The 27,185-nt window shown below is 35.3% G+C and overlaps 1 protein-coding gene across 4 annotated transcripts in view; it reads right to left on the bottom strand.

Moving 5' to 3' along the window:
* Nucleotides 1-27,185, bottom strand: part of PTPN4 (protein tyrosine phosphatase non-receptor type 4) — a 111,105-nt gene that overhangs the window by 42,797 nt on the left and 41,123 nt on the right. For all 4 annotated transcript variants that reach the window (XR_014853505.1, XR_014853506.1, XM_085066890.1 and 1 more), the window contains exons 2-11: nucleotides 26,895-27,049; nucleotides 20,244-20,351; nucleotides 17,375-17,417; nucleotides 17,200-17,278; nucleotides 13,460-13,504; nucleotides 13,169-13,221; nucleotides 10,982-11,102; nucleotides 9,826-9,913; nucleotides 8,691-8,779; nucleotides 3,214-3,277 (exon numbers count right to left, since the gene is read on the bottom strand). Coding sequence is in view for 2 of the 4 variants with exons in the window: in XM_085066890.1 (XP_084923016.1) it covers nucleotides 3,214-3,277; nucleotides 8,691-8,779; nucleotides 9,826-9,913; nucleotides 10,982-11,102; nucleotides 13,169-13,221; nucleotides 13,460-13,504; nucleotides 17,200-17,278; nucleotides 17,375-17,417; nucleotides 20,244-20,351; nucleotides 26,895-27,049 (845 nt within the window). In the remaining 2 variants the exon portion in view is untranslated. The remainder of the gene's footprint in view (nucleotides 1-3,213; nucleotides 3,278-8,690; nucleotides 8,780-9,825; nucleotides 9,914-10,981; nucleotides 11,103-13,168; nucleotides 13,222-13,459; nucleotides 13,505-17,199; nucleotides 17,279-17,374; nucleotides 17,418-20,243; nucleotides 20,352-26,894; nucleotides 27,050-27,185) is intronic.

Raw genomic sequence — 27,185 nt, 5'->3', positions numbered from 1 at the left:
GGACATCTGGTCTCTAAAAGAGCAAGAGAAAATGCTAAACAGCTTCTTTGGGTGTGAAAGAATCAAGACCACAAAAACATGCTGGATGGCATTAAGAGCTTGATGCTAGCTATTGATATTACTACAGTCAAGGGTGCAATTAAATAGAACCAGAGAAGCTTAGGGAAACACCTAGAAAAACAAAACTATGGAATTATTCTCAAGTTTCAAAGCATGTAAGGGAAGCAGCATACAGACCAGGCAGAACAAAGTAAGATATGGTGGAAAAACCTGCTATTAAAGTAATGGCTCAGGGGGCTTCTAATGTTGGATGAAGTCCTACATATAGGATACTTTTCCCCCACAAAATCATAAAGGAACAATGGAAAAAAAAATCTACTCCAGTGGATATATGCTTCAGATATATGACTGCCAGAACACTCCACCAGCTTCCACTCGAGATTGTATTATACTACCACTGGAAAACGACTGTGACATTAAACTGCTTCATCTTACTTCATTTAAGTGATTTATTTAAACACAGATATAATCTAACAGAAATAGGCAAATAATTCTTTACTTTTGTTGATGCCTTCAAGCTATGCCAAGTCAGGGAATAAATTTAATAGGTGATTACAAGATAAGGTAATTGCACTTTTGAGGACTGTTGCAATTAAAAGCTTTCAACACTCATTAGCAGCATTTGAAAAATACCTGTTTAGGATTATATAAAAGCATATGTAGCCCAGTTGGGAAAAAATAAAACCACTGGAAAATTCCTTTCCCAAGTCCACTAACTTAATATTCTACAGCACCTCAGCTTTGCATTCAAATAAATGCAGTTACTCAGATGTACAATTTGTTATATATTTACACACAAGTTTGAAACACATCATCAGCATACCATGAATGTATTTCCCCTGCCATATCGTAAATAGGTGATTTAAAATATGCATTCAAAGCACTAGACCAGAGATATTTTACATACCAAAGGTGCAATCACTGAGTCACTTCACCTAGTTTTTGCTGCCTAAAGAGAGTCATTTAGGCTCCCTTTATTGTTAATGGGAGTGAAAGCAAAAGCAAAAGGAAGAATATACCACCAGAGAGCAACTTAATCCATCCTAAAACATACTTCCAGCTCATGCAAGGTGTTTCAGCCTTTGCACCTTCGTGTATGAGTACTACAGAGGAAGTCTAATGATTAGCTTTGGTGACCTAATTACCATGTTACCTTATTTTAACCTAACTGAAGCTGAATGTAAGTGAGATGAATCTTATCCTATGAATCTGTCAGGGAAAGTGACTGTGGAAACAAAACTTTCAGTATTAGCTGTGATTAAAATATTAGTTTAAGTATGACTTCTTTGGAAGCCAAATTTGAGATTTAATCTTAAGTATTAATGACTTGGAATGAATGAAAATGCATTTCTTGCCACCGGTTTTCATCTGACACACGGAGTTTAAAGAAAAACATTACAAGGCCTTTTCATTCGTTGGCTTGGATGTCTCAGAAGAGAAATTACATTAATTATATAAACTACATTCTCACGCAAGTAACAATATACAATATTAAAAAGCAACGGAGAAACAAGATAAGAAAGCTATCTTTGTATTACTTGCTATTATAAGCATATTTTTTTCTGCAGAAAACAGAGGAAACACTCAAGTACACAGTACCCAATCCTATTTTATATCTAGGTAACTTAATCTTCGAGGTCCTGAACTCTGCTACCACAGCATTTTCATCAAGTTCTGATTGAGAAAACAACTGCAGCTCGTAATTTCTGAATTCCAAACAAAACCCCAAATTCTCATCTCAGATGCAAATACAACTTTCCTGCAACTGTAATGGAAGTTACACACACTAGTATCAAGACAAAATTTGACCTCTGGGCTGTCATAGATCAGCCTGCCTTTGAGAACAAGCACGTAGCTCCAGCAGGGTATTACAAAAATGCTGTGGTACACCAATACAACTTTCCCCCTCCACTTTTTTGGGTCACTACCAGTTTTCTGCTCATGCTCCACGATGTCTGCTCACATTGACAGACACTCCTGTTCACTTCATGATTTTAAAGGATCTGTTTTTAAGATACACAGAGTGACTCCTGTTTTAGGCACGAGCACTAGTCACCAGACACTGGCCTGATCTCACATAACAGTTGTTTCCTCCTCGTATTTTTCTTGTTTAACCTTATTGTCTCTAAACTTGGAACAGCCCTATAGTACTCAAGATGCATTTCTGCCTAGAATCATCTTTTATCTAGTCTGTAACTCTGCATTTCAGGTCTTCAAACCATAGAACCATAGAACATTAAGGGATGGAAGACACTAAAGATTATCTAATCCCAACCTGTCTGCCATGGGCAGGACACTTCCCATCAGACCAGGTTGCTCAAGGCCTTGAACAGTGCCAGGGTTGGGGCACCCTCAACCTGTTCCAGTGTCTCACCACCCTCACAGTAAATCCTTTCAGCTGTAAGAACTGCACAAAACTTTTTAACTAATCTGACGAGCTAATCACATAGTCATATTTTTAATAAATTTCTCCGCCTTTCCCCAGTGCTATGTCTATGATGGAAGCTCATCTCTTGGCAGCACAGAACAATACATTTCTTGCTGAAAAAACTGCACAGTGGTCCTGTGGTGCTTCATGGGGTAGCAAACACACACCACAAGCAGTGAAACATTCAGCTTCAACCATTACCCCAAGAAATATAGAAGTAGGCATAAAAATTTACCATATGTAATTTAGAACTACAAAGAAATACTTATCTCTTCTGTTTGAATATAAGTAATAAAGTCTTAATGTATTACTAAATCTAAATAATACAAATCAACATGTTTATCAAACATTAATTTACAAGCATATATACAACTGAAGCAGCATTAAGCACTACCTTTAGTTCTAATTTGGTTTCTTTTGAAGTTTAAATTTAATATTGATTTACTTTCAACCTTTTCCACATTTATCTTACATAAACAAGTTACATTGCTTGCATACAAATGTAAAACTAAAAGTATCTAAAATATAAGGCAAATCAAATGAAAAAAGAAATCTTATAAAGCATTGTAATGGTCTTTTTGAGGCATGAAACAGCCAACATATTGGTGAAAAGGGACTTTAATGACAGACAGAAACAAGAATCAACATAGTATCAGTCAGTATAATGCACACATGCAGCAGAAAAAATTTCATTGCTTTCAGATAAAATTTAAGACAGTACTCACCAATTCCTTCCTAAGTTGAACAAAAAACTGTTTGCACTTAAAAGAAATTTTTACAATCTTCAACCTAAATGGAAAATAAAAATATTTCAACATTTGGTATACTCAATAATGGTTAAAGGCTTAAATACACCTACTGAAAAGATGCTTTCTAGAGAGAACAGATTTCATTTCCATAGACAAAAAAAAGGGGAACAAATATTAAATAAAATAGTTTGTATAATTTGAAATTTATGAGCTGTATATTTATGTTATCCATCACATTCACTTGTTTACATCCTAAACCCAAGGCAGTTGCTAATTTTGGTATCTTTTCCCCATTCCAAAGCCCAAAGAGCTTTTCTATCCCCAGGTCATTCCAGGCAGATGTTCTCTTTTCTGAGGCTGCTTTCATTATCCCTTAGAATATGAAAAAATCCTTTGAACTTCACCTGATCCCTGAAAGACATTCTTTCTTTATGTTCCTACATGTCTTTAAATATAATCAGAACTTGTTTTAGTAAAATAGCTAAGGTAAGATAGAAGCACAGAGATAGGACTCACAACCTTGGTTTTTATAAAGTTAAAAAAGATGATCACACTATTAGGAGTGTAATGTAAAAAAACATTTGCAATATCACATTACAGGGAAAAATTTGCCTACAGATCTGTTCACCTTTCAGGTTATCTGCAAACATATGGAATACTGATGGAATTCCAAACTGTTTTGGATGGTCACTCAAATATTAGTTATGCAAAATGGGAAAAGACAGGCTGTATTTCCATCACAATCTAATGATATAATTTTTCAAAGAAATGTAATATTAGAATAGTCCACATTTTTTATTAAATATACAGGAGTATCACTTTGGTCAAGAAAAAAAGTGAGATTCAAACTGTAAAAAGAGAAACATAGTAACTTTTGAAGGGAACAACTGATACAGTACTGCAAACTGACTGGAATTACCACTTGCATATTTATCACTTGCTGAATTAAAAACCTTTTAGACCAGAAAGGATGAGAAGCAAAACATTAACAGACACCTAAGTTGGATACCTATATATAGAAATTATCTTCTTAACGAAATCAAATAAAGACATTTTTCTCCAGGGAGTTATTCAGAACAGGAACCTAAGTGGGATGTCCTAATTTGTTGGGAGAGTCTTTATCTGCAGTAACATAAAGGCACTCTGTGAATTTAGTGTTTAAATTATGTTTATTTACATATTTTCCCATTTCTTTTTTCTTTCCTAGCCTTGCCATTAGTTTAACAGCTAACAACAACAATAAAAGCAGCAGCAATACCCATCCTTTTTGTTGCTGTGGGTGGTTTTTTTTTTAAATTCTTAACAAAGTCTTGCTATCAGAGTTAGTTTCTCATGGATTGGAAACTTTAAGGGGAGTTACATCTCATCTACTGAAATTCAATTATTCCACTGGCAAAGCATCAATCTTAGAACCTCCTGTGACAAAAAATTGCTTAAGGGTAATGTGGGATGGGTCTTGATTTTGCTGGATAGGCCAGACTCTAGTGATTATTAACAGTCTGACTGTGGGAAAAACAGAAAAAAAAAATATTAGACTATCTAGGCTGCAGTTAATCAACAAGTATGCTAGAAATTACCTAAAATTTTCATGTACAGTGCAATTAAAATAACATTTTAATATATACCTTTCCTGAAACATGAACTGAACTCCATACACTCTGCAACATATCAGATTTGCTTAGCAATTATTCTGTTTATAAAAGCATTTACTATCTTTTATTCTTTGGGGTTCCCTCTTCTGCTAAAGAAATTACTGCCTTTGGTGATTTACAAACTGAGAGAGAATAAGAATAATCCATACTGGGTTTAAATCTCATCCCATAATTTAGGCAGAGTGAGGTCAGATGACTTTTAAGCCTGAAACCATTTGGAACAGGCTCAAAGCTATAACATTAGCCAATAAGGTCTAACTCAACTCAAAAGAGCCACCACTCAAGAACAAAGAAATGACTCAGCAAAGCTGATTCTCAGCTATTTCAAAAAAATACAGCAGATAAAAGAGTTCATACGCACTGCTAATACCCTGCTAGGCACTGAATGAGTATAATCATCCTCAACCCAAGGAAAAGGCATGTCTGACTGTGTTTCCTTTCTCTGACTCTTGGCAATGCTGCATATCCAAAGAAAAGCATAAGAACAGGGAGGCATCAATATAATTTTTCTGGTATGATTTTCCCATCTTCAGTCATTTCAGACATCCTAAATAATAAACTATATCTTTTTAAATGAAAAGGTATTTAGAAGTCCTAGTCTAAAATTCAGATTATACTCAAACACGTGGAAGAAGTCTCATGATACCATGCCCTGGTTCTCACTAAGGGCTTTATCACCCTGACCCTTGGGAGGGTGTTAATGCAGGACACAAGCAATCAGCAAATTTCTTGAGCAAGACCTCTTTGACACAGGTTCTGGACCAGCCACCCAGGGAAGATGCTCTTGATAGTCCAACTCACAAACAAGAAAGGATTGTCCAGATTTAGTAGCCAAAGACCAACTTGGCTCCAGCAGCTGTGAGATGAGGAAGCTAAATATCTTAAAGGAAGTGAAGGGATGCAGCAGACTAAACCATGGCTTCAGGAGAGGAAACTCCAGTTTGTCCAGAGTTCTGGTGGGCAAAATCCTGCAGAAAATGCCTTTGGGTCACAGGAACAAAAGACAGGTAGTTGTCTTAAAGGACAATCTTCTCAATCCAGAACAATCCCAATGTGCTAGAAAACATGCAAGCATGAGAAGAGGCCAGCCAAGAATAACTCAGAACTGCTGCCTGGGCTCAAACACAAAAGGAGGTGTACAAGATGCATAAGCAGCATCAGATGACCAAGGAGGAACACAGTACTACCTAGGCACTCAGGGATAAAACTAGGAAATCCACAGCACAACTGCAGTTGCAACTGGCATTGGATGCAAAAGGCACTGAAGCTTTCCAGAGATACATCAACCACAAACCACGGGCTAAAGAAAGCATGTTCCCAACTGCAGAACAGGTGGTCTAGTAACAAAGGGAAGGCTGATACTTGATGATCTTCTCCTTTGGTCTTCAATCTCCTTGGTTTCCCAGGTCTCTGCACCTGGTAGCAAAGCCTAGGGAAAGGAGGAATTATCTACAATACAGGAAGATCAAGTTAGGACACATGGGATAAAAGACAGTGTCCTTTGTTTTCCCCTATTCCTCACTTGTCTTCCTCCTGTTTCATTTTTCCCCATGATCAAAAGGTTCAGAATAAGCAATTTGGATATAACATCAAATTAAGAGGGAGAAGGCAAAGACATTTTGATTCTCCTCTGAGCAATACAGTTAAATCTTTATTTCCTCCCACATACATTCATGTCTATCCTCTCACTTGTCACAAAACTCAGCTCAGGAGTACTGAAAAACAGGTATCCAAATATTCACTGTAGCCATAAAGCACCAGGAAAACATTACACAGCTCCAATTGCACAGTACTAGTGGCACAGGAGCAGCAGCATGATTATGGATAAAAAAGAGAGGGTAATAGGTCTATCATGGAGCTATATTGTGGAAACTGGTATTTCAGACTATTACTCGTAGCAAAAGAAAGCCTCTAACAGGGTGAAATGGGGAAGGGTGGTACTTTTTTTTCTTTGTAAAGACCAATTATGTTGGTAACTATAGTCTTCACAGGAAGAAATTAATATCCCTGATGTCAGCTGATACGGTTGAATACAAAGAAGAACTGTTTAGGTAATTACACACACACACACAAAAAACCACACTAAGAATTTAGATCAGCATCCCTGGCATGCAAACAATATGAAGCAGAACTCACAGAAACCTCCAGCTTCCATTAGGGACGTGTAGCTTAATTATGACTTAGATTGTACATACTCAGTAATTTACCAGTGTGCTTTATAGAACCTATTTCTACTATTGCTGTTTTCCCAAAAATAACAGCAGTAAAATCAGACTGAAATAAAACCTTCCTGACTATTACAGCATTCCATTTATAAAGCAGCCTTAGGCCAGGAATGGCTCCAACATTTCAAAACTCTCATCACATGAATGATATCTTTCCTAGAATGTGTCACTATTAGAAAGGCAGGTCTGATTGACCAGAACAGTAGTTTCAGGCTTATCATTCCAAGATTCACTTTTAATTTACACAATAACCATGAAGACTACAAATTTACACACTTTGTAATTGTCTCAGACTTACTTTTCTTCAACAGCATACACGTAATATGTTCACCATGTTCAGTTGTACTGGCTGCAGATAACACTTATGATATAGCTTTGTTTTTTCTTTCTCTCTGAAAATCTACTAAAATTCGACCACTCACATTGTTTCTCTTCTTGGTAAACCACAAAATATGTAACATCCTACAATGAACCTTGAGACTAAACTTAGCTCAGAAAACCAGAATACCTCAGAAATTCATTGGGTTGCAGAAAAGATCAAGCACACATCAGCAGCAAACAAAAATGCAAAATCAGTAGCAAATGAACACTTCTCATCATTTTTCTAGAACGAAAAGCTTTTGTGCCTGGTGATCTAATGTCTGTTATGATAATCTTATATGACTGACTTCACCCACTCAGAATGCAGCTATAACAACTCAGAGACACAAGTAATAAGGCTGTCAAAGTGGATTCCAAACAGGCAAAGGAAACCAAGACAAGGTTACTTCTGCAGAACTTAAAAACACATTGGGGAAGGTGACATAACTTCTAAAGAGAACCACAGAAATTACAGAATGTAATGAATTTACAGAATGTACAGAATGTAAATTACAATTACATTCTAAAGAGCACGACAGAAGTCACAGTATGGAACAGGATTTCTGTCAGATCTTTCCTGATCTTACATGAATAAAGAACAGGATTCCAACTTAAGCACACTGATAAACAGAGTAGGAGATTTAATGGGGATAACTCCATCTTTACAGAACAGCTTTAAAACTATTCAATTTAAGAGAAGAAATAAACAACAGTATTTTCTGCAGTAAATGCACTATCATGAAAATGGTTGTCTATGGATGAAGAGATGGTAATATCTTGAATGCTCCACCTCAGTTATTCACAAGTACCATAACTACATTCAATATAAAACACACAGTACAACTAATTTGTAGGTCTCAAAACAGGTAAGAGCAGCCAATCTTCAGGTTAATATTTTTCAACTCAACTGTCTCTTAAAAGACTGTAAGCTAGACCATCACACTGGCCCTGGCTATATAGATAATTAAATGTAAAGTATGCTTACAAAAACCTGAAGAAAAAATGTATTACAATTCATTACAATTTCATTAGAGTATCAAAGTTGTTTAACAGCACAGGATGGAGACCAGGACAAAACTCCACCATGATATTGCCCATAGCACAACATAAGACAAATAATGTCAACATGGTATGATACACCTTAAGTTTCAGTCTTTTTCAGAGTGGTAAAAATATTCTGAAATAGCAAATAAAAACATTAAATAGCTGTCCTTACCACTGAAAGGTGTTAATTCGTACTCTGTTCTTAAAAATTAGTATTCCACCTGACATCACTCCAATCATTATTTCATTGTTACTCTGATCCTTTAAAAGAAAAGAGAAAATTACTTGAAGAACAACATAAGTATCTTTTGAAACATCATATATAATAATTCCCATCTCTCTCCAAATACACAAATTAATGTGGAAGGAAATGTGTTTTAATAAGACAAATAAGAAATTAAATGATTCACTCCTATTTAGGACAAACCTGAATGTTTGCTCTGAGCTCCTTATAACCTACCACAAAATTTTGATTTCTTATGTTAGATCTTCTTTCACCAACAAGAAATACATACGAGAGTATTCTACTTTATTAAGAATAGCAGCACTAATAGACTGGCTTGGCATTTGCTACACTAAAAGCAACCAGCAACTTCAATTCCTACCTGAAAGGAAATTGCAATCTCAGAACACAGAGAGGAGAGATTCTAAAACAAACAATATTATTGTAAGCATATTCAAATAGCAAATTTTTCCTGAAGTATCTTTGCACTCTCACCAAGCACCTGCTATAGAACTCTCAATATGTGGGCAACTGCAGTGGATACAGTGAGCAGTTAAGTGGTGTACATTTAGAATTCTATTCCAACTTTCTCTAGCCTTAGGACAAGAATATCTAAAAACTAGGGATATCTTATTTACTAAAAGGAACGTTATTCAGAGGCTTTGCAGAAATGTTAGCACTGTACCGACAGTCAAGACCATTTGAGTTAAGAGCTTGAGCTACTTTACCAGGTAAAACTAACACTCTATCAAATTATAGCACCTCACCTTACATTAACAATTCACTCTATATTACAATATTGGTTCTAGTAAGAACCAAATTAAGTATTTTCAAAGTTGACAGATCCTTAAACATCAAAGGCACACTCAACAAGCACATTTTTCTTATTCATCAGTAGCCAACTGAACTGGTATTCAAGCCAACAAAGCTCAACCTGATTAACACTCAGATAACTAAGCCCAAATTTTTTCATTTATTTCTCTTGTAAGCAGAAGCCAGGAAGGCTCACTAAAAAGAAAAGTGTACTTTTCCATAAATCTCAGAGGAATCCATTTTTACATTATACTAGTTCACCCAAACTTACCCTTGCATAGTGCAATTCAACTCCATAAAGTTCTAAGGTACGTGCTGTATTGAGATAATTGAACTCTGCTTCTGCAGGAGACAACCCTCTGAAAGAAAGCAGCTAAATCAGAAATGTTCTAACACGACCTCCCACATCAGGCTCCCCAGTGAGTGCAGACAGAAAATCTGCATTCATTTTACTACTTCTACCCCCACCCTGAAATCTGAATTTCCTTTCTCATGATAAACAGACTGTAACCCAAAAATTTTAACAAAAAAGAACATATGTCTCCACAAGAACAAAGTCTTGACAAGAGTCCACAACACATTTAATTTTAATGCATTTTATCTTTTAAATGTTTGTGGAGCCCTAGAAATTGGAAATTAGTTTTACTATCCTGTATTTGGCACGGGTAATTTAAAGTTAAACTACCATCAATTCACTGAAATGTCTTTACCCCAAGCTAAGAGAATTTTCTAAGCCTTTATCTGAAATGTAATGTAACATCCAGCAGTTTTGAAAGAAAACATGCCCCAATCAAGCAAATGTTTCATAAATATTGCTTAAATTTTGTTAAATTTAACTGTAACAAAAGGCACTTAAGTTCTAAAGTATGAAGGAGCCATCACTGGAAAGTACCACAATGTTACATACTGAAAAAAAAATATTTTCCATTGCTTCATTGCCTTTTCCTCTTTCTGAAAGGTCACAGACTCACACACAGGAAAGAGCAGATATTGAAGAAAAGGACTTTGTTACTTCTAAAGTAACTCTTTTACTGGTGAAAGCATCATGAAAAAAAAGCCCTTATGCTCAGAACATTCCTGAAGACTGAATAAAATTCTTAAAGAAAATATATCCGGCTAAGTTAATATCCTTCAAAATACACACAAATACTGTTTTCTGAGTACTTTTAACTTCACATGTTCATTTTTTCCCTAATTTAGATATAGATATTCTGTATAGACCATCAATGGTATTTATTATACAGACAATCTAAAAAGAAAATCACATTATCTTAAAAAAACAACCAAAATCAACCAACCAAACTAAAATCCCGACACCCCACCCACCCCGAAACCTTTAAGAAAAAATACTCTTTTGTTTTAGATAATAGCACAGCATCAGCAGTCAGGATTTGACAAAGTCAGTATCTTCTGATGTAAATCCTTACATGTGCTGCTGATGTAATTTTGCTATTTCTTTTTCAAAGTCTTGAGGCTGGCTAGGGATGAAAGAATATTCTGAGAGGTAGCCTGGCAAGTTTTCTGAATGGTTGTAGTCTCCCAGCTCGGCTAAAATATTAAAAAGAGAGGTTATTGTTTATCACTGATGTACTTGGCATTGTGCAATGCCCCCAAATTCACACGAGTCTGCTCCCACATAATTTATGATCTACAGCAAACAAAAATAGAGAAGACATTTGAACTCCCCTTTTCCCTTTTGAATAAACAGCCACATTCTCAGTGAATAACATGCAGATTATTTAGAGAGACCTTTGATTATCTTATGAAGGAAATTTGTAAAATGTTTAATTTTTAATAGACAAATAAATCCATAAATGCTGTCATTACAGCTAGCACTAAGGAGGATATATATTTATATAAATATATGTATATGTGTATGTGTGTGTGTGTAGGATAGTATTTAATTTTTCTTTTACTACATTACCTTTGCTTGTTTTCATGTGATTAAACAATTTTATTCTTTTAACACTACAACTGCTATTCCATCATGAAGGTCTGCAAAAACCACCAACTCATTCTGCACCAAGATACATTCAGAAGCATTAGAAAAATATTTTTTGCACATCCAATTGTATGTATGGAAAAAAGTACACATACATACACCTACATTGAAACTACTCTACTTGAAACTACTAAAAAGTGCATTTACATAATTTCTAACACTTTCCTAAAATTGTAAGAAATAAATTATAATCACATTTGTCAGAAAAAAAACATATAAACAACATTTTCTAAAAATACAGTCTTTGAGGCTTTCTAGCTACAGGAAAAAAAATTCAGCTTTAAATATCTGCAATCCATGTAACACATCTACAGTGATAAATAAGAAACGTAAAATGAAAAGAGGAAAGATAACAGCAATACATCATGATATGGGGTCCTGGGTAGGCCTAGTGGCACTGGCAAGATGGATGAAGGCACTTATGGAGCAGGAGGATGAGGAAAGGAAGGGAAGGGAGGAAATAACTCTGGGTCACTTGCATCTCCACAAACAGATCCTATTTTAGATCATTTAAAAACTAGGGAATTGGACCTGGTTTTATAACAGAATGCATTCCTTGCTGAATCCAAGAGTACAGGACTGAGATCTGTATCTGCTATTTACACATAAAGAATCCAGGAAGTTTATTATTAGGCAAGTATAGAAATCATTAGCTAGAGCTCTGCATGCTGAAGAACTAAATGGCAGCAGGATCTCATGGATAAATGTAAATACAGTGCACTGTGCATACTCACCACTCCTACAATATTTGGAAAAAAAAACCCATATGGCATTCTTAATACCCCAAAAATGTTATAAAGTTTTCATAGTTCCTGTTGCATTATCAAATACTTTATCTCTTCTTAAGACAAATCCCTATGGCACAAAAGCATTTGCAGCACATTTTTCAGGCAGCTGAAGTGTGGGAGTTTTGTTTAAGAGAAACTGTTCTATGGATTCACCTTGTTTTAATGCATAAAACATGACATTAACATCACTAGATATTTTTCATGAAATATTAATATAGACACTATTTGTCTGATATGTACAAAGTATACAAAGCATTAATGTGGATGTAAGTATCTTTAACAGTAGAAAAACACATGAATATAGATGAATATATCAGGATTGCCTAATTTAAGTTTCTGAAGAAAAACTGAGTGAGGAAGAAAACAATCTCAGTTTTCAAGACCCATCTACTCACTGAATAGCTTAAAATTGCCAAGACAGGGACTGAACTTTTTGGCCAGATATGACCAGAGTTCCCTTTTCCACACCTATATGGAGGTTCACTGTATGGTATGTTAAAAATTATTTGGTGTCCTAAGAAATACTTTTTAGCACCATTCTCAAGGCAAAACCCACAATGCCATGCCTAAGAATACACAGGAATAAAAGAGTACTGATTTGGGGTTTTCTAGCAGCATGGCTTCAAGTATTTTTTCTATATCCAATTCAGAAAAACATGCTGAGGGAGGACAACCAATCAATTTCCTTAATCATGAGAAAATTAGCATCATGCCCACAAACATCACAATATAATGCTATACAAAGTACATTCTTTAGAAACTAATCAATACTATTTTTGATATATTTCTGTACTAACAAGTACACAAACACTAATTATACTTACATTGAACAGCATAGGAAGCCAGAAGAGCAGCAGTATTATATGGACAGGGCAATCTGTTTTGTTTGTAAAATGAGAAACAAATAAAATTACGTATTTCATATGACATTTGGCTTCTTTGAAAACCCTAGTCTTTTATAGTATATGGACGAACTTGACAGGTAATTATTATAAACACTTCTACTTGCATAAACAGTGATTTATTAATAATATTTTTGCAGGCCAAATCTATCATCATTAACTTTTTCTTGACCAAATTTGCATTTAATGTTTAACACAACAAAAATGTCTTACCTTCCAGTAAGAATGTCCTGCTTAATTTGCAAAAAGTACTGGTACCTTTTTTAAAGAAGCAAACAAAAAACACTATAATTAAAAATAAAATTACTCCAGCATTTTTCATCATTTTAATGTATTTTGCTGTCAGTTAGTGCAAAACTAAAGCTTGACATTTTGCATGCTATTTCCTAAACTCTTAGGGGAAAGAAATGAAACTTTGCTTCATAAAATGACTTGGTGAATTAAATGACTTACAGGCTATGATGTTATATTTCACTAAAAGGCTACAAATTTCACATTCCTCCTGCTTTATACAGCAACCACAAGTTGAAGTTTTCATCTGTGTATGGAGGTACCCTCATAAGAATGATTTGTACTCCAGGTACACAGAATTCATTTATTCTCACTGAATATTTGATACTACTGTGTTTTCATTTATATTAATTATTCTTAGTATTTTGGAGTTACATTGTTATTATAAAAGTTGTGGACCCTATTTTATCAAACACCTCTAAACCAACTTTCCTTGAACTTCTAAAGTTTTCTTTTAATTATGATGTGAAAAAAGCTTGTTTTAGAAATTAATCTTGCTTTTCCAGGCCCATTCTTTCAAGTCAGGAAAGAGAAGGACACAACAAAAGGAACGGCCAAACATTTTAGAACACAAACTATTTCCCACCAAACAGGGGCAGCAGAAACATCATGACTTAAAAAATCCAACAAGCCTGAAAGTACAGACAAATTTCCCTCTAAATTACTTTCTTTGTTTCTCCAATAGAACTCAAATATTTGGTTAACATCTCAGAATGAATCTTTTGTTCACTCACTTTAGTTCCTTCATATTTCACTCAGAGGTTTTAGAAAATTTCAAAGAAGTATAATGTTTACATCAAGTGGCAAATGACACCTGCTACAATGCTCCACTGAAGTAGAGACTGCAGTGGGGTAACAAACAAGACTTATCAAGATGGCAAGATGTTAGCAAAAGCCTAAACTTTCAGAGGAAAAATCCTTGTAACAGAGCATAAAAGCTGCTGTAGTATTTGTCTCTACTGTTTTTTAAATTTTTTCACAAAAGTTTCACTGAGTGGCAAATTTAAACATCATTCCTGCTTTCTTATAAATTTATTTTGGCTTGAAACCTTCTGCATTAGTACTATTGTATTAATAATCTGGTTTCCTTCTTGTAGTTCTGATTCAAAAGCTGGGCTACACCCATTCATAATAAACACCAACATTACTTATGAAAAGCACTAAATATTAAATATTTCCCACTAATAACTTCAACTAAGAAATTAAAGCCAAAATACATGCCTTTATTACACATAATAAGACTTCTCATAACCGTGTCGTCTTCAAAAAGTGGATTAACAACCACTTTAAAGACTTCCACAAACATTTACAAATACATAGACAGAAATCCAACTATTTACAAGCTATAGAACAGCAGAAAGATAAAACATTCCATGTCTGAAAGAAAATGAGGGCAAACATTTGTGAACTAACAAGCAAATATATTGGTCCATGTGGTCAACTCCTAAACTCCTACAAAATCATCTAGAGATTCTTTAACTGATCAGAAAGGCAAGAAGCTTAGTTTAAAAGCTATTAAACTCAAGAAGTTAAAACTTAGACATTACCCAGGCTTTAAAGACCTCAAAATATTTAAAATACTTAAAATGCATATTGAAGCAAAAAAAGGATAGATAAAGCAAAATTTATTTACCAGTTAATAAATGCAGTAAATTACAAGTTAAATTTATATATTAAATGGATATGCTATGCTATACTTCACATGCTTTGCTTGAGCATCTCTTCACAAATATACAGGTGCACCTCCATTTTATTTTCCTTTTTTTGGTATAAAGCTTTATTATAAATATTTCATGGTACTTAAAGGACCTCTTGATTAAGGGACACCAAGCAGAGTCCGTCTTCTGTCCACTGTTTTCAGTGAACAGAGAGGTTAATGGCTTGTTAGCCAACCACCCCAGAATGCTGAAGCCTCAGATATTATTGAGCAAAATGGGAAATCAATAGAAGCTTTAGCAAAACAGACCTGCAAAAGCCTGAACAACAGACTCCACTAAAACAGCAAAAGCAGCACTGCATTACCATGTTTTCATCTTCCTTATACAGCTATAGATAGAAAAGGGCAGGACAGAATTATGGCTAATGGAGTCAACGTTAATAAGCAATTCTTCCTGCCATGAGGAGAACTAATGAAGCTTCATTCCCTCCCAAGACAAGCTCCTGAAGCGAAGCTTTCCAACACACACTGAGCTCCTGCTGACCTCTCCTGACCTGGGGCATTCAAACCTGCCTTGCTCACATGAATTCACAGAGGTCTAATAAGTCATGAGCTTGCACTGAACCTTTCCCTGACATCTATTCACACTGCTTCACATGTCTGCAATTCCTCTGTTTGCATGGAATTCATAAAAACTGAGCATTTTTGAACAGTCTCAGCTTGAGCTGGAATTGTCAGAAACTTGTACTTTCTTTTTTTTTTTTTTGAGGTGGGAATACTGATCATGTGAAAGGACCCATATTTGTGACATGGCGTGCTAACTACACTCCCAAAAAGCACCCACGGATAATAACACTCTCTTTATAATAATTCCAAATACAAATGAGTTTTCTCAGGGGCAATTAGGCCTATTAGCAAAAAAGGCAGAGTTGACCTAGATACAGAAATCATACATTATTTCTCATTTAAAAGAAAGCTGTATTTATAGCTTTGTATTTAGAGAATAGCAAAGTTTTCTCCTTCTTTCTGGTTTACTTCACACTGATCAACATTTATCCTTTTTTTCATCTCCTCAGGAATATTACATATTTTCCTTTAATTCAAATAACATTTTTCATTATTTTGAGAGAGTAAATTGCCAAATTTTCCTAGAGTAAACATTTCAGTAAAACAAAGTCTCATCCAGGATCTCTGGGACTCATTTTAATGATAGATAGATTTTGCATAGATATGTACAAAATTTGTCCAAAATATGACAAATCAAAGGAAATGATAAACAAATGTGGACTCAAATTTTCACAGTTTTGGTACTTAGGTTTCAAAAGCTATCCTCAACAATTTTTTTGAATGGGGCTGACCTGTTTTCAGAATGGCTGACATCCAAAAATTCCAATCTGTCAAATCATGCCATTTATGTAGAGGGTCAGAAGTAATTAAAAATATGGAAAATTTGAGACATTTCTTCAGGGACTAATTGCAATTCACAAGCCTATTTTGATTCACACTGAGCATTTTCTTCAACAGATTTCAACACACTGCTATCAAAAGAAGCTTACGTGATTCAAACTAGGACTACAACCATACAGGGATTAATTTTATGAGTGCTAAGCAGAAAACTGGGGGGAGAGTGTAAAAAAAATGCAGAATGCTCAGCAACTTTCTAGTCACAAAGAAGAGCACAAGTAAGGATCCAATTAGATTTGTATTTATTAGTAAATACTGGGATTAAGTTTTTCCTCTGTTCCCTATTCGCCCTTATCTGCTTCTACTTGGTAGTATTTTCTTCATATAGTTACTTCACTTTGCATATAAATTCATAAATTTATTCACAGAGGCTTTTTGTTATATTGATTTGCTACAACCACATAGTTCATATCTGTAATTATTAGACAAAAATTAGAAGCTTGTACATACAAGAATGAGTTAAAATAGAATTTCTGTGTTATACCTTAAAGAAATTGATTGCTCTAGGAAAGTATTTTATTGACAAAGTAACCAGACCTACCTAGTATATTCTTCTTGGAGCTTGTTTGGGTCACTTACAAAAAACTTAACTCTGAAGTTCAGACTGTGAGGAGATCCTCCTATGGTCAAGAAAAGTTATTTCTAATTAATCAGGGCACCCTGGAAAAACAGCATAATAACAATAGATGAATTGACGAAATACATACATTACTCACTTTTTAATTGTTTCCTGATAGGTTTGTTTGGATCCAACCACCTCTGGAAAGAGACAAATTATAACACCAATTTCAGAGAAACAAAGCACAAATCATAGCCTTATACATCAAGAAACTGGTGATTTTCTATTACTTTTTACTTGGTCTATTACCAAAATGTCTCACTGGCATACACAGGCTTGTTGCTGATTCTGGAGACATCACCACTATCATCAACAATTGCTACTGCTCTTCTTTCCCCAAGGTAACATATGTTGTCCAGACATCTGTTTTACAGCACTAATTCTACTTGGAGTTGCTTCTATGATTGTCACATGAGCCTGAGAGAGGTCAGAACCCAATTATGCTGTTTAACAACCTTCAGGTACTCTTTAAGAACTACCTCTGGCAGGGAAGAGGTGTAAGCAGGTTCATTTACCCAACTCAAATTAATTTAACTACTTCCAATACATCTGACTCTGGATTTTTCAGGTCTGGCACATCCAGAGAGTGATCCCACTGGTTCACAGGTTCACTTCAAATTGTCAGCCTGAGTATCAGCACTGATACATCACTAACTGGGATTTTGGAAACCAGAGACTCAGCACTTGGCCTACTAGACTAAGGACTACAGAATAATTTTACTAAACAGTGCCAAATCTTGATCATTTCTACAGGAGAACGCTGCTGTGTACAGGCAGAGCCTTATAAAAATCAATGTTCAGGCAAATTTCAGGTAAAAATATGGCTGTCTGGAAAGTCCTTCAAGTTGTTTAAACCACTGCACATCAGCAATTTAGCAGTCTCTGCACACCACCATAGTCCAGATAACTCCTAAGTCTATCTTTGCTATAAATACTGCTCAACTCTTCGTGCTGCCTTGCAAGGCAAGTCCACAAGCCTCAGGAAATGGTTATTTGGCCACAGTTCCTGTGGAGTGACAGACACCTAACCCAGTACAGCATGCAACTCGCTCCCACTTATCACCAGGCTTTTTATTTTTTTCAGGTGAGGGAGGAGGAAGCAAACACGCAGCTACCTGAGCTACCTGACACACACTATGAATCTAAAGTCAGTCCTGTGTCATTTTATTCATGAGGAATAAAAAATAATGACTAGATCCACATGCTGTATCCTTGCAGTAGTCAACTCAAGAGGAAGTAAAGAGACAGTTTGATACAGCCTCAAAAGTGTGATTATCTAAAAAAAACCCACTTCATACAGGATCAATTAACTTTTAAGGCTAAATGTAAAGGCTTAAAGAACACTCTAGCCAGGGATATTTATGAATTTGATATAAGAATCTTTCAAAACATGTTGAAAGATACTTGATCTTTACCTTAGTATTACATTAAAAAAATCTAAGGTTTCTGCAATTAATGAGATCCATGTTCAAACACAATGCTGGAGGTTTCACACTCAATTAGCAGAATCCCATTTTCCCAATCATCTTTACCTTCTACTGCATTAAATATATCTTAGCAATATTCTGCTGTGTTATTTCACAAGTAACTAGAATATTTATGAATCCAATATGGTTTCCTTGTCCGAATGGACTATGTGTAAAAGAATATGTGTATCAAAAACTGAAATTAGTCAAACCCATACATTCTACAAGCTTGCATGACTAATATTGGTAACATTTCTTTTAAGCTCTGACACACTGTTTTCATGGCAACTAGATATGTGCTGAGGAGACAAAATGTTTATAAAGAAAAAAACCCAAAATCTTTAAAATATGTGCTTGTATCAAATACCTGTTAAGTAATTTTTTCAGACTGACTCTTAACCAGATCCTTCTATTACAGTGCTGTGTTCATCTGCTTCCAGACAGATAAACTAAAAGCAAGAGAGCTTAGAGGTCTACCCTTTGGAAAGCCAGATTAATTTCTGAGTGTTGAGTACAATATTGAGCAATATGCAATTAAATACTTCTTAAACAAAGCTGGAAAATAATTCAGCCTTTTCTTCTGCTTGCCTATGCTTTTTCAGCCTGGAACAAAGTTTAGAATAAAAATATTGTAGAGGCCAGCCCACCAGTGTCCTAACAGAACTATCCACAGGTGAATGTGGCTGACTTTTGATGCACAAGCTGCAAGGTAAGTTTTCACCCTGTGACTGTGCTGCACATATAATAGGAATTAGGTAAAGAACTGTCTTATAAGGAATAATACTTAGCTAAATTGCACCTTTAAACAAGCATTGACTATTTGATAATTATAGAAGAAAGTATCCAAGAAGTGTTCTTCATGCAATCATGACCTCAGTAGTACCACTGTAACTAGTGCAGTGAATGTTACATTTGCATCTCTTTGTACTGGTGATTTGCAGAGTTTCAGTTGTGTAGAATTTCCTTTCAATTAAAGCCCATGAACTCTTGTAAGTACTCATTTTCAAGGGAGTCCCTTCTTTGTTAAGGTGATGAGATGACTGCCCTTGTCAAACAGTGGACTACACGAAGCACTACTGAAAGATCACCAGGTATCTGGGCTAGAAACTCCATACACAACAATCTAAAACTCCCCTGTCATTTTGCAAATCCAATGACAAAAACAACCACAAAACAAATTTAAAACATATTTTTGACAATGATAATGCAATCTAGTAAACAGATACAATAACACAAGCAATATCTTTTTATGGTATTACTTCAGAAGCACAAAACTCAGTATTTTACTCCAAACCTGTGACTACTGACATGTAGTTTTATCATAACTACAAGATGATACAGACCCTCTTAAATGACACAGTTAGGGAAGATGGCACAATCTTGCAATAGTTTCTATTTAAAATTAAATTTAATTTCTATTTCTCTTTAAATAACACAGAGTACAGTGATGAACATGATTGTTATTTTTAAAACTGTACTTATAAAACAGAGTCAACTTACAGGGTTATCAGTAGATTCATCAGCCAACTGTAAACCAAAGTAATCTCTCTCTGTCAAATCGAGATGCTTGAAGACTACGTCCAATAGAACTTGGCCCTGATCATGTTTCTGCAGAGAACAAATACAGACCTTTTCTTTAATGAACAAATATATAACTGGACACACAGATTTCAGGCAGGTAGAGCACACATAAATTCTTCCAGATGTGCTCTAGCAGCACTATTTTAAGTATCACAAAGTGTATCCCAGCAGCACTATTTTTAAATGAGCTTCATCTCTCTTTTTGAAACATATGTAAGGAAATAATTTTTCTTCTCTGTCATTTTCTGACAGTAAGAACTTCTCACTTCTCAGCTAGCTACATGATTATTTCTGAAAGCCTTTCATTAGCCAAATTTGATATTTAAAAGGAAAAAGAAGAAAAGGAAAAAAAGTTCAGGAATTAATAAAGAACTTGGTGCAAACAAGAATCATGTTTGGGTCACTGAATTCAAATGTACAGGTCTGTACAAATTATTCTTCCTTATCTAAAAATCTGTTCCTGACTTTAAATGAACCAGCATATTGAAAATGTTTCCAAAGTTTAATGGCAGAGACAGCTGAAACAGCCAAATATCTAACCAAGAAGTGTCATGTACGTACATTCTAAGATAGCACTTGACTCTAAACCAATAAATTCAAATTAACTGAGTTACGGTAACACTGTTTTTCAGAGTCAAGTGAACAAACTTGATTTCTACTACAGGGACAAATCTTACCCACCAAATGATATAAAAAGAATCTGTAGTTGTTAGTAAGTAGCAATTTTTTGCCTAACTTGAACATACTGCCAACACAGTAATTGAACCACTGACTGTGTCATTATGACAGGACTCAGTAAATACATTCGGTGAAATCTGAAGGGAGTTTCCCAAAGAAGTTAGAGTCATAGAGTCCTGAAATAAAAAAGACAAGCAAAATTCTGCAAGAACTGTCAAACAAGAAGAAATATGAGAGAGATGATTGATACATTTTCCACCCAGATTTTCTACTTCTCTGTCACTAAGCAGAGACGCTTCTAATAATCTTCTAGGTGCCAAGTGTTATTGCTGCTACAGTGGATTTGTTACAGCTTGCCTTGTTTACTGTAGGCAGTAAGATATTTTAGAGTTTTAAAACCAAATAACCCTGTTGTTCTGTTCCCAAAGGACCTCACTTTGCATAGAGATTATATAACAGTTTACCTTTAGAGCTGTTAAAACAAAAGTATGCAACTAAAAGATTAAGATAAGGTTGCAAGAATATCATTAATACCCATGTAAGAGAAAAATCTACAAATTTACCTTAGGACATTTGTTAAAATCAGAAAGCATCAGCTATCAAAACTAACTTTTTTGTTCAGATGAAATTACACTGAAGTTGAATACACTGTCAGAGGCAGTTATTTGGGCCTAAAACCTCCAAGCATGATAATTTATTTCATATTAATAAAAAAGTAGAGAATAATTATCTACAAATTATGCTTGAAATAATCCCAGGAGGACAGTCATACCCATAACACTGCACATAACTTTAAGCTGAAATTACATATGGGATATACTTCAGGTCTCATTTCATTTGGCTAAACTGAAGTGACCTAAGAATTGCTGTATTTACTTTGAAAAAGATCTTATTTTTCTTTTTTAATGCTACAGAGAAAATTTCTTGATGTTTAATGAAATGGAGGAACACCATTGTTAAAAAGTTAACCACTGAAAAATTTACTTAACAAATTACTAAAAACAAGCAAAGAAAAAACCAGATGTTAGCACAATAAATGTACAACAGCATAAATGCATACGACATTTTTATATACAATCCAAATATAGTCACTTTAATTTTTACTAAATTAGGAGTTTCTGTTATATATTGAAATAAACCAATAATCAGTACAGTTTTTACAGTAAATAAAACTAATTTTAAAATTACATAGCAACACTAATTGCCTCTTGGCATTTTTCCCATGTAGATTTAAATAAGAACACCAACTAAGAACTTGTAACAGTAACTACCAGAAAATGGGAGATGTCTGGAACCCAAGTTTAGCCTTGCAATTACCACAGCTGACATTTTACTTCCTCAAACAACATGCAGATACCATCTCTGAAGCTTTTTTCCAATCTAACTCTGACAGTGTATACTGTTTCTTAAATACCTGAATAGATGTTTCCTAATGAAAAAGCTTAGAACTGGCTGATCAGTTTGAATTAAGAAATACAGAACATCATTTCACGACCTCAAGGAAGGTATTTTTCCTGCAATTGAGCAGCAAATTTGGTAAGAGAAGACATGTTTCAACATGAATCATCTGTTTGGATCACAGTGTTTTACTCAGTGCAAAATAAAGATAAGCATCTAGCAAAACCAGACCTCAGTTTAACCCATCTCTGATATTTATGTAACGATGTTGCAGCTTGCCAAAGCAGGTGAAGGTCACAATCCTGCTTGTTGAGAAAGATCCAAAACGTTTGCAATACTATCATAACATTGAATAGCTGCACAAAATTATAGAAAGTATGATAGCAAGTTTAAATATCTGATTATTTTTATAAAAATGCAAACCAAATAAATGTAGATGAGCATAAAAAGAAACTTGCTTTGTTGCTACAGACACAAGTTAAACATTATTATTTCCTCATAAGACAGGAAATAATGAAAATATGTATGAAAAATGGGAACTACCTAACACAAAACTGCAGGATTTAGACACAACCCAGCCATTTTTTTCTGAATTGAAGAATTAGAGGGTTATGTGCACTTATTAGTCATTGCTGGAGGCAGAATGTCTCACCAGTTTTGGCCTTCTAGGACGAATTTGACATAAACACTGAAGTGCAGTATCAATATGTTAACTCCACTTCATGAACTATCTATCATCTAGTACCACTAGATACATACAGATTCATTTCTAATTGCACAATGATTGTCACTTGTTCACAAACACCATGTGTGAAAATTTAGGCAAACACCTGGAATTACACAGCTCTGATGCCTGCTTACCACTTAGCCCCCTCTTCTCAGTCTGCATTACTGACATTCTAGTTTTGCTGCTGCCAACAGAACTGGCTGCATCCACAGCAAAACACCACGAGATATTGCTGCCGTGTCAGCCCAAACAAATTTGGACTTCTGATGACAGAGGAATGGGATGACAGGTTCTGGGCTTTCCTAGAGTGGGTCACAGCTCTGCTGCTCACATGTTTGTGGGAGGCTGTGCTGCTGTTTCACTACTGACAACACAGAAACCTTTCCCCTCGCAGCTCACTGCAATGCCCGGGCTGCTGCTGCAGAAGTGCATTCCCTAACACTGCACAACTGTCTCCTTTCCTTCTACAGCTGATGCTATTCTTCTTTTAATTTTTTTTTGGGCATCAAAGAAGAAAGAAAAAAGGCCAAGTAACTAAGTAAAAGTAACTAAGTAATGCCAAAAGTTAAATTACTGAAAATTTTGACTTCTAAAATTAAGCGGGGGGGAAGTGGTGTCTTTTTTGGCTGATTGGTTCTTTTCTTGTTTGGTTTGAGTTATTTTTACAGGTATTTAGATTTTACTTCCATTAGAGGGTAAACTCATTAAGTTAGAAGAGAATTCTAGGATAGTAAAGGCTCCAAATTGAAACATTTTTCATGACCACTAACCTTGCTCACAGAACAACCCATCCCATCCATCTTGACTTAGTTTCCCCTCAAGTTTAGCGTTATCCCCACATCTATGAACTGGCTTTCAGGGAATACAAGTAAGCCAGCCTGCATGGAAAATATATAATTTTAGGTATTTAAACAAGTAATTAAAACAAATTAAAGTAATTTGATCTTGAATAAACAGTTTTGCAGTAATGCAAATCATCCTGATCACATTATTAACTCAAGTCAGCCTCCTTTCTTCGAGAATATGCGTTCTATTGAAGTCTGCTTTTGAGGACTGAAGAAGGATTTCTTCATTTGGTAAGCAGAGCATTTTAGAGAAAGGATTTTGTGCTCATCAAACACATGCACAGGTTAATTCCAACTGATTCTTCTGTTTGGAACCAACGCAGCCTTTGTCTGGCTACAATCCATGGGGACTATCTGGTTTGATTTGTTACGCTCTCTACAAGGTAAGGCTTAGCACAAAGGTGCCTTTTTTGCAGATCAATGGAAAGGGCTGGTTGAAATGTGAACTTAGAACATCACATAAATTGCCAAGAGACACTGCCTGTGATCAGCACTTTGCTGTGGGAGAAGAAATAGCATTTGAGTACAATTTTATTAATACACCACTGCATCCTCCAGGTGATTAAGTTTTACAATCATTAGCATACAGAATACCTATAGCAATCACCAGGAGAAAAAAAAAAAAAAAGGCACTAATTTATTTGATGTTATCTTTGTTCTTCCTATTCTGAAAACAATTCCATAAATATTTACGGCTAAGTATAGTGTCAACCACAATAAAGTAAAACAAAGCTATAAAACCTGAGAACCTGTACAGCATGTAGGCTACATTTGCCACGAGTGAATACTTTATTACTCCCTATTTGTGAAAAAACAGATTGAGGCTAAGACGTGAGATCAAAATGTTCAGCACCAAGGAACTTTTAATTCCCTAGACTCAGTTTTAACAGACACACTTGCAGGCTGATCTGTATAAGCAGTAAAGCATGATCCATGCAACTAAAATATTTAGTACACTAGGGAGGTGGTAAGAACATATTACATAATTTTTTCTTGGGAGAGACAGAACAGACATTTGAGGATTTATATGTGGTGATTCTGCTTTTCTCAGAGGCACTAGTATCCTCTAAAAACATACAGTTTTTGAACACCTAGATCAAAAAGAAGCACATCTCCCATACCTATTGCCCAACAATTATTCCTTTTTTTACCCAATTCTTACTTTCTTTGTAAGAAAAAACTGCAAGACAGATAGTTTAATGGAGAACTCCTGCACCTGAAAGCAAAGATGACAACATTTACAATTTCTTATGCACTTCTAATTCTTTACATCCAACTACATTTTGCATATGCTGCTTTTTGGCAGGCAGTATAGACTGGGAAACTGTTAGCAAGGATGAGAAGTTAAGTTATACAGAAAAGGGGAAAGGATATAGAAAAAAATGACCCCAGAAGGGAAACGAGGCTTCATGTTGATAAATTAAAGTCTTTGAACATCTGTCCCTCAGCTCCATCATCCAAAATTCCCACACTTTACTACTCAGAATTCCTGAAAAATTCAGTATTTTTTGAATGAACTACAAAAATGCCTCTAGAGAATATCTTAAACCCTTCTATCTTGACTGATAAATCTAAAATAAATAACCACTAGATGTGCCTCTGAACCTTACACCTCTTGATGCTGAATCCTTGCAAGTTATTCCCAGATAACAGATTTCACTTCTGATCAGCAGCTGCAGGCTCTAACCACTGATTACAGAACAGAAAAATACAATTCCTCTCACAAATCTTCCCTGACACATTCAAATGTATCAATATCCTTACTCAACACTGGATACCAGAATTCAATATAATTACTGGGCATTAGAACTTTTTCAAATGGTCTGAATAAGACTTATCCACATAGAGTTGACAACTGCTTCACTTTCTCCCTCACTTCCCATCTGAAGTCCCATAGCCTTATTTGATAGTCCTATACTCCATTTGCTGAAGTTAAATCTCCTTTTGAAAAATTTTAATAATCATGCCACCTGTTAACTTTCACCATCACATTATTCAACCTTTTTCCATATAAGTCATCAATTCTATAGCTTATAAATTAAAAGGAGAGATCTACTGCCACAGGAAAACCTACAGCTTCTTTCCTGTTTAGTTCTGGTTCTTCTCACACAAAGATGACTTTAAATGCTTTAATGTTTTCTTGTGATGTCCTTGCTTATTTTTCATGGGGGTTTTTTTGCTCAGGAAGTTGAAAGAAAGGGTTGCACTTGTGTAACTTATACACAACACCATGACCATTTTCATTTTAACTCTTTAACAAGGATTACAGATTAGAAAGTGGGATGAATAACCTATTTTAAATTCCAGGTTCATGCGTAAAAGTTGTTGATTTTTTTCCATTCACAGTTCTCAGTATTAAGCAACCAGCTTTCCATTTTCCTTCCTGCCATTCTTATTAGTGTAGTAAAGGTGGTGAGTTTAAGTGAGGGAAATCACAGAACAAGAATATTATCTGAGAAAGGCAAAGAGCAGGAAGATACTTTAAGATGGCAGCTGTGACCAAGTATAACCAATACTGGTGATTGAACACAGTCAGCTACACAGCTATGGGAAGAGTTCCCAGTCCGCCTTACTCGTGCTCAAAACACAAAAATCAGAATGCAGCAGAACAAAATCTGCATTCAGCTCAATGGTAAAACTATCCTCCATTTCCACTGGACAACTTTAATCCATGAAGGGAACTACTAGAAATAAATTATGCTTTGTACATTGGATTTTGAAATGAAGTTGTGTTAGTACTACAGAGGATGCCAGAATGACTAAGTTCACAGTAACACTGCACGTGTACAAGCATGCCTGCCTGAACACAACTTCCACTTTTATTCTCTGCTTAACACTGTTTGAAAGTCAAACTCCAGCCATACAAATGCAGCAAGGGAAAGCAAGCTTGGGCTATTGATTTGCAATAAGCCCATTACTTACATTAACTCTGAAAGCTTGTACAGTGTTATCCAGGAGAAGAATGTTGCAGACCACCTCCGTATGCTGCCTGTCTCGTGCCAGCTCAGATGCTCGTACATTGTAGGTTCTGCCAGCAGGCAATCGGAAACGTGCGGTCATTACTGTCCACACAGGGTCTGCAGGCAAAACAAACACAGCATTGAAAAAGAGCCGAAAAATGCAAATGCAAGAATGTCATACTTCAAAGAAAAGTGAACACAAAGCAAGTCCATTATTTAAAAACTCCATTACAGACAAAAGAAAAATTAATAC

This window comes from Lichenostomus cassidix, chromosome 7, assembly GCF_008360975.1.
Source record: "Lichenostomus cassidix isolate B80296 chromosome 7, HeHo_3.0, whole genome shotgun sequence".
NCBI classification, from domain to species: domain Eukaryota; kingdom Metazoa; phylum Chordata; class Aves; order Passeriformes; family Meliphagidae; genus Lichenostomus; species Lichenostomus cassidix.
Note: the sequence above shows the minus strand (reverse complement) of the source record. Positions and strands in the feature narration are given on the sequence as shown.